The sequence below is a fragment of the Erpetoichthys calabaricus genome, chromosome 8 (assembly GCF_900747795.2).
Source record: "Erpetoichthys calabaricus chromosome 8, fErpCal1.3, whole genome shotgun sequence".
NCBI lineage: Eukaryota > Metazoa > Chordata > Cladistia > Polypteriformes > Polypteridae > Erpetoichthys > Erpetoichthys calabaricus.
This window is the reverse complement of record NC_041401.2, coordinates 183,594,590-183,609,748: the sequence shown is the minus strand read 5'-3', so window position 1 is coordinate 183,609,748 and position 15,159 is coordinate 183,594,590. Positions and strand designations below refer to the sequence as shown.

At 42.5% G+C, this 15,159-nt stretch overlaps 1 protein-coding gene across 4 annotated transcripts in view; it reads left to right on the top strand.

The window, feature by feature from the left end:
• Positions 1-15,159, top strand: part of marco (macrophage receptor with collagenous structure) — an 89,640-nt gene that overhangs the window by 52,802 nt on the left and 21,679 nt on the right. For 2 of the 4 annotated variants that reach the window (XM_051930753.1, XM_051930754.1), the window contains exons 15-19: positions 4,372-4,425; positions 5,619-5,717; positions 8,686-8,739; positions 11,859-11,957; positions 12,053-12,106. The exons of 1 other annotated variant lie outside the window; for it this stretch is intronic. In XM_051930753.1, coding sequence (XP_051786713.1) covers positions 4,372-4,425; positions 5,619-5,717; positions 8,686-8,739; positions 11,859-11,957; positions 12,053-12,106 — 360 coding nt within the window. The remainder of the gene's footprint in view (positions 1-4,371; positions 4,426-5,618; positions 5,718-8,685; positions 8,740-11,858; positions 11,958-12,052; positions 12,107-15,159) is intronic. One more of the 4 variants, XM_051930755.1, reaches the window with a different exon arrangement.

The window sequence follows — 15,159 nt, the reverse complement described above, 5'->3', positions numbered from 1 at the left end:
TTGACACCAAACAAGGCTGTCCTTTAGCAATTGGGTTTATCAAAGGCTTTTAACAACATCTCTCTGTCCAGCTGTGGAGCTCCTCTCCTTGGGTCTCTTAAGGCATAAGTGATGCCTCCCTCCATGCTGTCTCATTTTTATAGCAGAGGTACTAGGAGAAGTTGCCCTTACTGGATGGTCTTTCTGCGCTTTGAAACCAAAAGAAGAGAAGGTAGTTGGCGGAGGCAGCGTCCCCTCTCCGCTTAGGTTGGTATGACATACCTAAGTGAAGAACTTGGAAGGTGACCCTCTGACGTGCATACGTGACAACACATAATTAACCACATAAGGATCAAAATAAATGATAATCAGCATTTAAAATACAAAATAACAAGAACTTATTTTTTGAAAAAAATTGTATATTTCTCTGAACATTTCCAAAATGTAATCACTTTTAAAATACTCTCCCAGAGACACAATATACTTGTTCAAAACTGTTCTGAAACTCTTGCAAAATGATAGCCTTCAGTGCCTCTGTCATTTGCTTCTTGACCTCCTCTACATCTTGAAAATGATTTCCTTTAAGGTCCCTCTTCATTCTTGGAAATAAGAAAAAATCGGAGGATGCAAGATCCAGGGAATAGAGGGGAACTATTGTCATCCCATTTTTCATGAGGAACTTCCACACACTCAATTGTGTATGTCCAGGAGTGTTGTAGTGATGTAGAAGCTGCTCGCCTGATCACCGTAATTCGGGTCATTTTCTCTACGCAGTTGCTTACCTGGCTCAAAGCTTCTTCTTTGAAAGCCTCTTAAAGCATTGTGACAGCTTCTGCTTGATGCACACACGTTATTCTTTCAAGTCTGCCATCACAAAATTGACAAAGTCAGTAACTGAAGCTCAAGAAAAAAATGACACTGACCTTACAGACCTTTCCCCAAGGAGGTCACTTGGCCAAATGATGCAGACGGCAGTCTAGTAGGCGCATCTAGTGGCAAACATCGGAACTAATGGACCTCCAGCCAAAAAAATGTCATTATTTTTGTGTCCCCCCTAGTATATAGTAAAGCATAAAAATAATATCTATATATATAATTCACTAAGCAGCCGACCAGGGCACGCAAGACAACCATGGGATACGCACGACATAGCCACGCCCGCCAACTTACAGAGCCCCACCCACCAACTCTAAGACCCACCAGACTGTTACCAGCATTCACCGCAATGTACTGGAGTGTAAAACTATCGCAGCTGCTAACTCACAAACTGTCCTTATTCCTCAGCCCGCGTCCACCCTCGCTCTCGAGGCATTCACACTGCCTGCTCATGTGCCCGGACGCAACAACTCACCAAACACCACCTCAGTCGCTTTTGTCTCTGCTACAGTCCACATGCACCTCTGAGCCACGTTGACTTTTCATTATTCTTTTCGGTTACGACGCACGACCGCATCCACCATCGCAAATTGTTTTACACGCTGCATACAGCGATTCGCATCCGCGACAAACATGCTTCATCTTAGATGGTCCTGCAGGAACACGGAAAACATTTGTCTACTCTATATATATATAATTCACTAAAGCAGCCGACCATGGCAGGCAAGACGCAAGACAGAGCCACACCCGCCAACATAATTCACTAAAGCAGTCGACTATGGCAGGCAAGACGCAAGATAGAGCCACGCTTGCCAACTCACAGAGCCCCGCCCACCAAAAGTTCACTAAGCAGCCATGCGCGCTGATGATTTCCGCACGTCTTCAGTCTCTCCCTGTGCATTACCTGTGCAACAAGCGAGCGAGCGAGAGAGCCAGAGAGAGAGAGAGAGCGACACACACAGGCGCACGAGAGAGACACACACACATACACAGGCATGCGAGAGAGACACACACATACAGGCACGCGAGAGAGAGACACACACGCACAGGTGCGCGACACCATGGCAGGCAAGACGCAAGACAGAGCCACGCCCACCAACTCACAGAGCCCCGCCCACCAACAATTCACTAAGCAGCCATGCGTGCCTCTGATTTCCGCACGTCTTCAGTCTCTGCCTGTGCAATACCTGTGTAGCGAGCGAGCCAGAGAGAGAGAGCGACACATACAGGTGCGCGCGAGAGAGAGACACACACATACACAGGCATGTGAGAGAGACACACACACACACACACACACATACAGTGATCCCTCGCTATATCGCGCTTCGCCTTTCGCGGCTTCACTCCATCGCGGATTTTATATGTAAGCATATTTAAATATATATCGCGGATTTTTCGCTGCTTCGCGGGTTTCTGCGGACAATGGGTCTTTTAATTTCTGGTACATGCTTCCTCAGTTGGTTTGCCCAGTTGATTTCATACAAGGGACGCTATTGGCAGATGGCTGAGAAGCTACCCAGCTTACTTTCTCTCTGTCTCTCTTGCGCTGACGTAGGGGGGTGTGAGCAGGGGGGCTGTTCGCACACCTAGACGATAGGGCGTTGCTACCTTCTGTGTGCAGCTGCTTCCTGAAGGACATGCTGCACGGTGCTTCGCATACTTAAAAGCTCGAAGGGCACGTATTGATTTTTGCTTGAAAAACAAACTCTCTCTCTCTCTCTCTTTGTCTGCTCCTGACGGAGGGGGTGTGAGCTGCCGCCTTCAACAGCTTTGTGCCGCGGTGCTTCGCATACTTAAAAGCCAACAGCCCTATTGATTTGTTTGCTCCTTTGAAGAGGAAGATATGTTTGCATTCTTTTAATTGTGAGACTGAACTGTCATCTCTGTCTTGTCATGGAGCACAGTTTAAACTTTTGAAAAAGAGACAAATGTTTGTTTGCAGTGTTTGAATAACGTTCCTGTCTCTCTACAACCTCCTTTGTTTCTGCGCAAATCTGTGACCCAAGCATGACAATATAAAAATAACCATATAAACATATGGTTTCTACTTCGCGGATTTTCTTATTTCGCGGGTGGCTCTGGAACGCAACCCCCGCGATGGAGGAGGGATTACTGTACAGGCGCGCGAGAGAGAGACACAGACGCACAGGCACACGACACCATGGCAGGCAAGACGCAAGACAGAGCCACGCCCGCCAACTCACAGAGCCCCGCCCACCAACAATTCACTAAGCAGACATGCGAGCTGATGATTTCCGCACGTCTTCAGTCTCTCCCTCTACATTACCTGTGCAGAGAGAGAGAGAGACACACACACACACACACACACACACACAGGCGCGGGAGAGAGAGAGAGACACACACACACACAGAGGCGCGCGAGAGAGACACACACACGCACGCGAGAGAGAGGGGGCTGGACGCATAAGGCAGAGAAGGCAGTTAAAGAATGCACCGGGCTTGATTTTTGTTTTCACTTCTGTTTACAGCGATCGGTTCGTAGCGTGCATTGTTGCAATGTTACTTTACTTGGTGGTTTATTAAATTATGGATTTTTCAAATGTTCATTTTTTTCCCTTTGCTTAAAACTCATTAAAAAAGTGTTTTTACCGAGCGGTTCGTAGCACTATAGTGCAGACTCTTGCAGTGTTAAGTTTTCTCTGTTGTTCAAGGTTTTCTCAGTGTTATTCAATGTTTTTATATTAGTTTACTGTTATGCTGTGCATTCTATGGTATAATCTTCTATTTATATATATAATTCGCTAAGGCGGCCGACCATGGCAGGCAAGATGCAAGACAGAGCCAGTTCTCAGTCACGGACAATTGTATGTTGCTCTCTCCAGAGTTCCATCTTTTCATTCACTCACAGTCGCATCCTCAGACCCACCCCATTTGGACAACTGTGTCTTTCAGGAAGTGTTTACCCATCAATAAATAATTATGCGGCGTATGCTACACCGCGGATTGGCTAGTATAAAATAATAGTTGACATAAGTCAGAGATAAAACCTGCCTAAATATTTACTGAGGAATAGGACTGGACAATAAACATGGACTAAACAAGCTGAGGTCAAAGCTAGAAATCAAACCAATCAGAAGAACTAAGCTGAAATTGTAAACCAAAAATCAAAGGACAAATAAAAGAAGAAAAGAATCTAAGCACCAGAAGGACAGGGAGAGGATTTTTCAAACGCACATTTTAAAGTTTATATCCGTCAATCTCAAATTCTCAGGCTCAGGCATAGCAGCTGTTAAATGAGGATGCCCCCTTGAGTGGTCATCTAGGGCAACAGTTGCCCTGATCTGCTGAGTCACTTAGCGTGCCAATGCTCCTGGTGTAGAAAGACACAAAGAAGAATGTTGAAAGTAAGTTCCTGTGAAAAGTTCTAGTATGCAGGTAGTGTAGCCCCCTAGTGGCTAGGAGGAAAATCCCAAAAAAAAGTTCAAACAAGTGTTCAAAATGGTGTTGTCGTGTTTCTCTATTCATAATTTTTAATAAATAATTCTGTTTATACAGGGTCCACTGGAGCACAAGGAGTTGCTGGCATGAAGGGAGATAAGGGAGAAAGAGGTAATATAACATTAACTTTTACAGATTTAAAAATGAGAAAAAAAATCATGGTTTTTCCATTCTGTGTTGTACTAAGGTTATATAAATATAATAAAACAGATAATGAATCACATGTCCTTCTGATTTTCCTACATTAAGTTTATCAGTGGGAAGCAGAAGTGGCCAAAAATAAAAGAACTGAAGGAGACACTGGACCAAGAGTGACGGCCATTGTCTCTAAATCACACCAGTTGCCTTTTACAGCTGTCTGAATATTAGACAATTCTTTAGATATAATTACAACCCTGTTTCCAAACATCTGTGTAAAATGTAAAATGAAACAGAATGTGATGACTTGCAAATCATTTAAACCCTTATTTAATTGAAAATAGAAGAAAGACAACATATCAAATGTTGAAACTGAGAAATTTTATAGTTTCACGAAAAATATACGCTCATTGAAAATTTGATCCCAGCACTACGTTTCAAAAACGTTTGGAGCATATAAAATAAAATATAATATAATATAATATAATATAATATAATATAATATAATATAATATAATATAATATAATATAATATAAAATGATAGTCGAGTTTCTCCGTTTCAGCACGGTGGCGCAGTGAGTAGCGCTGCTGCCTCGCAGTTAGGAGACCCGGGTTCACTTCCCAGGTCCTTCCTGCGTGGAGTTTGCATGTTCTCCCCGTGTCTGCATGGGTTTCCTCCCACAGTCCAAAAACATGCAGGTTAGGTGCATTGGCGATTCTAAATTGTCCTTAGTGTGTGTGGGCTGGCGCCCTGCCTGGGGTTTGTTTCCTACCTTGTGCCCTGTGTTGGCTGGGGTTGGCTCCAGCAGACCCCTGTGACCCTGTAGTTTGGATATAGCGGGTTGGATAATGGATGGATGATTTGCATATCGTCAAATTCTGCTTTATTTTTTACATTTTACTCAGCATCCCAGCTCTTTTAAGTAGCAGGGTTGTTATTTCCTCAATTCACCGTCTCTTAGTGTTACTCAACTTGTGTTATGTTAATTAAAGAACGTTTTGCACCTAACAGACCATAAGCATCTCATGAAAACATTCAAAAATGTTCTTAATATTTTTAGTACATTATATGTTTCTGGATATTATTTCCTTTAATTAAACATGACTTCAAAAGCAGGAGCCATATATAGTTTTCTAATTCGTTGCCGTCTTTTCTATTTGACAGGTTATTCTGGGAATAGTGGATCAAATGGAGAACGGGGACCCCCTGGAATCAAAGGAGAACGAGGAGATAAAGGAGGCCTGGGGGAGAAAGGCTTAGCAGGTAGCCTTCATTTGAAACTTGAATTACTTATTGATAAAAAACTGTGCAGAAGTCTTAGCCCACCCATTAAGAGTACAGTTCTTTGTGCAGTTAGTGTTTATTCACTAATTAAAACACTACATAACAGGACATAAACCACAAATAGACAACAAAAAGTAACAAGAATTGTTAGTATGTTACGTTGATGTCTTGGGAGACAGGTAGAGCAACACAGACTTGGTTCCCAGCTCTCTTCTTGGGGCACCGCAGCCATTTCATGCGTTTGTTAAACTCCACTGACAGCACACCGGATTCAGGTAGCGGGGCAGTTTTACAAAGAATTGAGTTTGTTGGTTTGAAACTACAAACCTCATGGTGGTTGAAAAGCCACCAGAGTTAGGAGCGAGATGAGTCCTTCCTTAGGTTTTGTGTTGTTTTGTTTTGTTATTCTTTTGCTTTGTTGTATTTTACCCCTTTGATGTTGTGCTTAATAATTACTGCTAATTGTGCTGACTCAGCACAAGACAGTAGAAGTTTTAAATGAACAGGAACAGGAGATTAGATGAGGTTACAAAAAAATCACAGGCAAAGGTCCTAACCAGAATATTCAAACGATCAGGTTGTCAAATTTAAATCACAAACCAAAAATCAAAGTCTGGAAAACCAGGAAAATATTTCTTTGTAACCAGAAATAGAGACATCAAAATAAAGGAACACACACCACTACAGGAATCCCAATACTGGATGTTCTGCATTAGAATGTAGAATGTGGCCCCCTTTATGAAGGTACTCTATTATGTGTGATTCTGGGAAGGATGGTCGTGGCAACAGTCAGTGTGATCACTAAAAAATAGTGATGCCTTACTCAAAAACAAAATGGTGTCATGATAAGATGCTATTAAACTTTTTTTTGGAATGGTGAGGATGCAAGCAATAGAGTTGGCAAAGGTGGATGAGTTTAAATACTTGGGATCAACAGTACAGAGTAATGGGGATTGAGTGGTGAAGAAGAGAGTGCATGCAGGGTGGAGTGGGTGGAGAAGAGTGTCAGGAGTAATTTGTGACAGACGGGTATCAGCAAGAGTGAAAGGGAAGGTCTACAGGACGGTAGTGAGACCAGCTATGTTATATCGGTTGGAGACGGTGGCACTGACCATGCAGGAGACAGAGCTGGAGGTGGCAGAGTTAAAGATGCTAAGATTTGCATTGGGTGTGATGAGGATGGACAGGATTAGAAATGAAGACATTAGAGGGTCAGCTCAAGTTGGACGGTTGGGAGACAAAGTCAGAGAGGCGAGATTGTGCTGGTTTGGACATGTGCAGAGGAGAGATGCTGAGTATATTGGGAGAAGGATGTTAAGGATAGAACTGCCAGGAAAAAGGAAAAGAGGAAGGCCTAAGAGAAGGTTTATGGATGTGGTGAGAGAGGACATGAAGGTGATGGGTGTGACAGAGCAAGATGCAAAGGACAGTAAGATATGGAAGAAGATGATTCGCTGTGGCAACCCCTAACAGGAGCAGCCAAAAGAAGAAGAAGAAGAACCTAGAAGGTTTAACTTGTGCAGGCAGGGTGGAGTGGTGGAGAAGAGTGTCAGGAGTAATTTGTGACAGACGGGTATCAGCAAGAGTGAAAGGGAAGGTCTACAGGACGGTAGTGAGACCAGCTATATAATAATAATAATAATTCATTACAGTTATATGATTTGGAGACGGTGGCACTGACCAGAAAGCAGGAGACAGAGCTGGAGGTGGCAGAGTTAAAGATGCTAAGATTGACATTGAGCGTGACGAGGATGGACAGGATTAGAAATAAGGACATTAGAGGGTCAGCTCAAGTTGGACAGTTGGGAGACAAAGTCAGAGAGGCGAGATTGCATTGGTTTGGACATGTGCAGAGGAGAGATGAGTATATTGGGAGAAGGGTGCTAAGGATAGAGCTGTCAGGGAAGAGGAGAAGAGGAAGGCCTAAGAGAAGGTTTATGGATGTGGTAAGAGAGGACATGCAGGTGATGGGTGTAACAGAACAAGATGACGAGGACAGAAAGATATGGAAGAAGATGATCCGCTGTGGCGAACCCTAATGAGAGCAGCCGAAAGAAGAAGAAGAAAATTCATCTTTTTAAATATTACATAAAGGAAGGAATTGATGCAAAGATCATATTCCTTCCTTGAGATCTAAAACCCCATATTCCATATCTAACATGTACTGAGAACACATAGGGAAGGAAAAAAAAAAACAGCTTATAATAAGTAAACTATTTAAAAAAAATTGTATTGTTATTATTAGGTTAATTATCTAAAGTGTTTTGACTATAATCTGTGATATCAAGTAACAGCGGTCATTACAGCTGTGGTTAGCTAATGCTAAATGTTATATAAGACACTTGTTGCCACAGCCTCTTTGTTGTGGCATTTTCTGCCCTACAACTGTGTTCTTTTGCTCCTCTTACTTTATTCTTGTATTCTTTTTTAATTTAGTAAGTGTGTGCTCTTTCCACTCAACTCTACGGATTTAACATTTGTGATTATTGTTTAGATTTTGAGGTTTTGGAATGTGATTTTTGGCTTTGTAATTTTCAAAGCTTTCCTCAATTAATTTCAGTTTGTGTGCTGCCCCTAGTTATCTCTCAATTGTGCAATATTATTTATAATAAACACATCCTTTTTATATTGTATTTTTGATTTTTTGATTTTTTATTTAATTCTACTAAATATTATTTTGTGTTTACTGTGTTAAACTTTATTATATTTCTATTTTGTGTTCAGAGATGTGAGATTTTCAATCCCTTATATTAAAATGAATTGATATTATTTTCTGAGCATCACCTAAATATATCCATAATCACCCATCTAAACTCTTATACAATTTAGATGTAGTTTTGGAGTGAAAATAATGGCCCAATAAACTTAACACATCTGTCCAGGCCTGTTTTTAGTTTCTCTCTTTTTACTTCAAGTTTATTCATAAACACTTTTATATTTTTATAAGGGTTGCCTGGAATCAAAGGATCAAAAGGAGAATTGGGCATATCAGGCGAAAAAGGTAACATTCATTAACATTTTAAACATAATGCAATTCTATTAATCCATGTTTAAACCTACTTAATTCATTTAGCGATACAACGGCCATGGACTATCCTGGCATCCCTGGGCAAAGACAAGAACCAACATTGTGCAGGGAAAGAATGATGACTTAAAATCTGTAGATTAATATGCAGCATGCTGAATAAAGACTGAAGTGACATCTGGGGCCACGGCCGGTTCTCCCCGGTAATGGATGGACTGGGGGAGAGGGCATTCTCGGGGCAATACCTCCCCCGGAACATGACAGAGGGCCACCCTCCTGGCCTACAGAGGGGCCACACGTTTGGAGCTTAGAAGTTCAACCCTGCTGGGGCTTATGGTCACCTCCAGGGGGTGCCTGGATAGTTCCTGAATCCTGGGCTGCAACACTTCCACCACACCCGGAAGTGCTGCCGGAAAAAGGTTTGGGAGCACCAGGAGCACTTCCGAGTGCCCTATAAAAGGGGCCACCTCACTCCATTCAAGAAGCCAGAATCAGGAGGAGGAGGACAAAGCTTTCTAGGAGAGGAGTGGAGGTGGCAGAAGAAAAGAGGAGAGAGAAGAAGGGACTGTTTATTATCTTTGGTGCTTTGTGTACTGTGCCGTGTAGTGGGGAGCAAAGGAAAAACGCTTCCCCACGTGAAATAAAGGTGTGTGCTGGACAGAACTGCTGTCTCACATCTGTCTGTAGCAGTGGCGGACCGTGCATTTCACACCTAGGCCTTCAGTAGTGCTCCGTCTGAATCAACCCGGCCCTCCAAAACTAATTTATGGTTATAAAAACCATCTTAATATGCAGAAATACAGTATAAAGAGCCGTGGCATCACAAATAGATAACTCCTGTAGCCACAGTTAATGCCTTTATTGAATTGATAAACCAGGGGTGAACAAGTTCCTTTCTACTGCAGCTACAGCCCACGACACACATAAAAAACATCAATAATAACTCATAAACTTGCAATATTATTTAGAAAAATCGCAACATTTTACTCACCAAAAATTCGGATTATTTGTAAACAAAATCCATCCTCCTCTCTTTCCTCAGAAACAGTTCAATTACTCTGTCGTACAGATTATCCTTGCGCTTCAGTTCCATCACGAAGTCCCTTTCTATCGCCATCGAAGCTAATGCTTAAAGTCAAACCAATTTCTGGCATAAGTTTTAATTTGCTTTAGGGCTAAAAATGTCCGCTCGACAGAAGCAGTGGACACGGGAATGCTCACCGCCAAACATACCAATGTGTACAGCTGCCCCATGATGCTCTCATTCAGATTTTTATATTACACCATCCTATCCAATCAACGGCTCTGAATACGGTGACATTGCCGTACGCCTGCTAGAGGGCTCTAGTGAAACCAACTCAAAATCTGATTGGTTGAAGCAACAGTTTAATCGACATTTATTTTGTGTTAGAGGGCCTGCAGAACGGATTGTGAAGGCCTCCTGGCAAACTTCTTTGACTTTGACCCTGCCTGGCAACAAATGATGGCTGAAATGTGATTGGTTAAATGCTTTAATACGAAAATACATGTCTGGAAGCAGCACAGCCATTGGAAAAGCTATGAAAGGAAGCGGACAGACTATTTGGAATTATTTAATAAGTATTCATGGACAAAATATAATTAACATCAGTTTGTGATTCAGATATTTTTTTAGGCCAGCAGAGAAGGCCTTGGTCTGTAGGATAGGGAGGCTGCATGCGCCCTGAGTGTCACACAGCACATGCTCACATTTAATAAAGGCACTATATAATTGCTAGATAAGAAAGAAATCTGTTTTTTATTTAATAGGAAAGTAGTAAAGGCACTATATCATAGACCAATAGACAGATATTTATTTCATAAATAAATACGAAAGGCATGAAGTTTCATTAATAATGAAATAGGAAAGGATCTATATAATAGATAGATAGGATTTGTAGGTTGAAAGTATCTAATAATTACTACTACTACTAATAGTAATAGTACTAATAATGCCACGTAATACTAATAATATAATAATGCTAATACCAGTACTAAAAATGGTTACTTATCTATTGTATGTATCATGTACAAGGGGAGACCCAAAAATTCCCATAATCGGTGAGTATAGCACAGGACTAGGGTTTAGTTCTCAAATATGCCACTAGGTATCATATGCCTATGGTCTGGTTAGTCAGTCTGCCGAGTGGCATCATGCTGAGTCGATTGAATGCATGTTTCTGGCATTTATTCTATAATCATGCATGTGTCTTGGGCAATTTGGTTTTCCAAGGCAGCATGGCACATTTTCGAGAAACAATAATGATCACGTTTTTCAACATTTTCGAACTTGCTCATAAAGAATTTTGTCCTCCATGGGCAGATGTTAATCAGCAACATTACCCTGAACTGCTTAGGTGTCTATGGGAAGTATCGAGTAAAAAAATATCTGGAGACATGATGCACCCAAAACCACATTTTGCACCATGACAATACACTGTGATGTCAGTCAAAGAGTTTTCGACCAAAAATAATGTGGTTGTATTCATTGGATCTTGCTCCATGTGACTTCTTCCATCCATCCATCCATTATCCAACCCGCTATATCCTAACTACAGGGTCATGGGGTCTGCTGGAGCCCACCGCAGGGCACACACACCAGGACAATTTAGAATCGCCAATGCACCAAACCTGCATGTCTTTGGACTGTGGGAGGACACCCACGCAGACACGGGGAGAACATGCAAACTCCACGCAGGGATGACACGGGAAGCAAACCCAGGTCTCCTAACTGCGAGGCAGCAGCTCTACCACTGCACCATCATGTCGCTCCATGTGACTTCTTTTTGTTTTCAAAATTAAAATTGAGACTGAAGGGCAGAAGATTTGCTACCGTGAAGGGAATCCAGGAAGAAAATGCTGGAGGTTTTAGACAAGGTAACAAGTACAGGAAATGTTAACAGAAATGGGAGAAGTGCTGGGACAAATGTATTGCATGTGAAAGACAGTATTTTGAATGTCACTAAAAGGAAATTACTGTCAATTTCTATAATAATTTTGGGTTCACCTCTCCAACATCACGCTTGTGCTCACTGTTTTCAGTCCAAATTTACTAAATGACCGCTTGATATGTGCAGGTACTCCAGGAACAAAAGGAGCAAATGGCCTTCCAGGTCCTCCTGGGACAAGTGGATTGAAAGGCAGCAAAGGAGACCCTGGTGTCAATGGACTTCCAGGTAGAAGAACGTGTTGTGTTTAGTGTTATACATGTCTGCATTTGTAGTTTATTTTGCCCATATTTTTTTAACAAGTATATTTCATTTTCATTAAGGAAACCCAGGAACACAAGGAAGAACTGGTGATAAGGGTGCTAAAGGAGAGGCAGGTAATCCACATTTTAGTTTTCCATCTTCATGATCATCCAGTAGATTAGATTACATTAGATTAGATAAACTTTATTAATCCAATGGGGAAATTCAGATGCATACAACAGCAAAAACATCCATCTGAATCCAAACACAGGGGTCTGCTGGAGCCAATCCAGGGCAGAAACCAATCTTAGGCAGGGTGCCAACCCACCGCAGGACACACACAAACTAGGGCCAATTTAGAATTGCCAATCCACCTAACCTGCATGTCTTTGGACTGTGGAAGGAAATGCACACAGACACAGGGAGAACGTGCAAAATCCACGCAGGGAGGACCTGGGAAGCGAACCCAGGTCCCCAGATCTCCCAACTGCGAGGCAGCAGCACTATCCACTGCGCCATCGTGCCACAGCAAACACATGAAAAACAAAAATACAGACTCACAGGACAGATAATTCAGCCAATCAATAACTGATCAATTGATAAATCTCTCTCTCTATATATAAAATCCAATGTCTGTCTGTCTGTCTGTCTGTCTGTCTGTTTGTCACGAGAGAACTACTTAACAGATTTAGGTCGGGGTTTTTTCTAGAATGTGCTTGAACATTCCAGTTGATTTTGCAACTTCTGTCTTCGCGCTGAGTATCATAGTTCGCTTGCAGGAGCGATTTATTCGCACTAATCGAGTAGCATATTGTTCGTGATAATCTGAGACAGAGGCTGCGGGCCGAGGGGAGGGGGAAGCGTGACGTCAGGAGTGGAGGAGCTGGACGGGGCCTTCCTCAGTTGTGCGCCAGCCTCCATTCAAGTTGGTATATCTCTCATCACGTGTTGGAATGTACAGTGGAAACTTGGTTCATGCACGTCTCTGAACACGTACAAATCGGGTTACGACCAAAAAGTTCGCCAAACTTTTGCATCTGTTCACGACCACACACTTGGTATACGAACAAGCCAGGTTCCCTTTCGGTTTGTGCGCACCGATGATTTCCGCACGTGTTCTGTCTCTCCCTGTGCAGCGAGTGACAGAGACAGCGCGTGCGAGAGAGAGAGACAGACAGACAGACAGACAGACGCACGCGAGACAGAGAGAGAGAGAGAGGGCTGGCCGCATAAGGCCTAGAAGGCAGTTAAAGAACGCACCGGGTTTGTTTTTAAAGAGTGATTCCAGCATTGTTTTAACCTCGTTGTATTTAATGTAGACTTTTTTCTTTTGGATTGTAACCTCCACTTCACTTCTGTTTACGGCGATCAGTTCGTAGCGTGTATTATTGCAATGTTACTTTTCTTGATTGTTTATTAAATTACGGATTTTTCATATGTTCATTTTTTCCCCTGTGCTTAAAATTCATTAAAAAAAGTGTTTTTAGTGAGGGTGGCACGGTGGCGCAGGTGGTAGTGCTGCTGCCTCGCAGTTAGGAGACCCGGGTTCGCTTCGCGGGTCCTCCCTGCGTGGAGTTTGCATGGTGTCTGTGTGGGTTTCCTCGAATAAAGTCCAAAGACATGCAGGTTAGGTGGATTGGCGATTCTAAATTGGCCTTTGTGTGTGTCCTGCGGTGGGTTGGCACCCTGCCCGGGATTGGTTCCTGCCCTGTGTTGGCTGGGATTGGCTCCAGCAGACCCCCATGACCCTGTGTTTGGATTCTGCGGGTTGGAAAATGGATGGATGTTTTTAGTGAGCGGTTCGTAGCGCTGTAGCGTGAACTCTTGCAATGTTAGTTTTCTCTGTTGTTCAAGGTTTTCTCAGTGTTATTCAATATTTTTACATTTAGTTCACTACTACACTGTGTATTCTATGATATAATTAGCTACATTTGTGCTTAAAAATCTTTAAAAAATATATATTTACATACAGTTAATATGGTCTGGAACGGATTAATCGTATTTACAATCCTATGAGGGAAATTACTTCTGGTCACAATCAAATCGGGTTACGACCAGAGTTTTGGAACGAATTACGGTCGTGACCCGAGGTTCCACTGTACCTTGCCTCTACTTAGCTAGCTAGTGTGTTTATTGATTTTTAAACTTTGTCCTGTTTCACTACTATGCAAGCGGAGCCACGGGGGACAGCTAGTCTTCTTATATAATACGCTACCATGGCTGTTTGTTTGTTTGTCCAGGATTTAAATCACCTGTAGCTCACAAACCGTTTGACCTATTGTCCTGAAATTTGGTACACATATACTATGTGACGTCTACTATCCGCTTTCGGGGTGATGATTGACCTCCAAGATTATTCCTCTTTTTATTTTTATTTTATCTTATTGTAGAATCTACTCTCGGCTGCAGGGCGGCCGTGTGGTCGATGCGTACGTTTTATTCCCTACCACCTCCGCCGTCACTTCCCTTACCTCTTCATATCTTAAGTCATTCTTGAGGCAGATTGAAGACTTAAGTGCCATCTTAAGTGAGAAATTAAGGAAAACGTACTCAGTAATTGCAACACAAATGTTGACTTCATCAGTTTTAACGCGAAAAGATGCCGACGAAAGAAGAGAAGAAGCGGCCCGCTAGAGTAGAGAAAAGAAGAGCTGCTCAGGAAGCAGCAAGCGCGTCAACTTCTGAGCAAACGAATGGTAAACATACAGAAAAAGAGGACGAAAACTAGGAACATTCAAGTCAAGTGTATTCACTGCACATTATTGTGTAGTGCACCGTTACTTGTAAATAAATAAATATAACAAGTACATCGGGGGGAAGCATTGAATTTCATGATAGAAGTATGGCAGAAAAGAACCCCAGAGCTTCTTAGCACACCATGATGGAATGAGCCTGTGGCTAAATGTGCTCCAAGAGAGCTCCTCCTGGAAGGGATTTTTCATGATGGCACCCAACTTTGCCACCATCTTCTTCTCCACAATAGCTTCCAGTGTGTCCAGGGTTGGCCCTGTGATTGCACAGGCTTTCCCGAGAAGTTTGTTCAGGCATTGTGCTTCTGTTGAGTTCAGTCCGCTTTCCCAGGAGACCTCAGCATAGAACACCACACTGGCTACTTTGGACCTGATAGAACATTTCCAGCAGCTTGTTGGACACATCACAAGACTGCAGTCTCCTTAGCAAGTTCAGT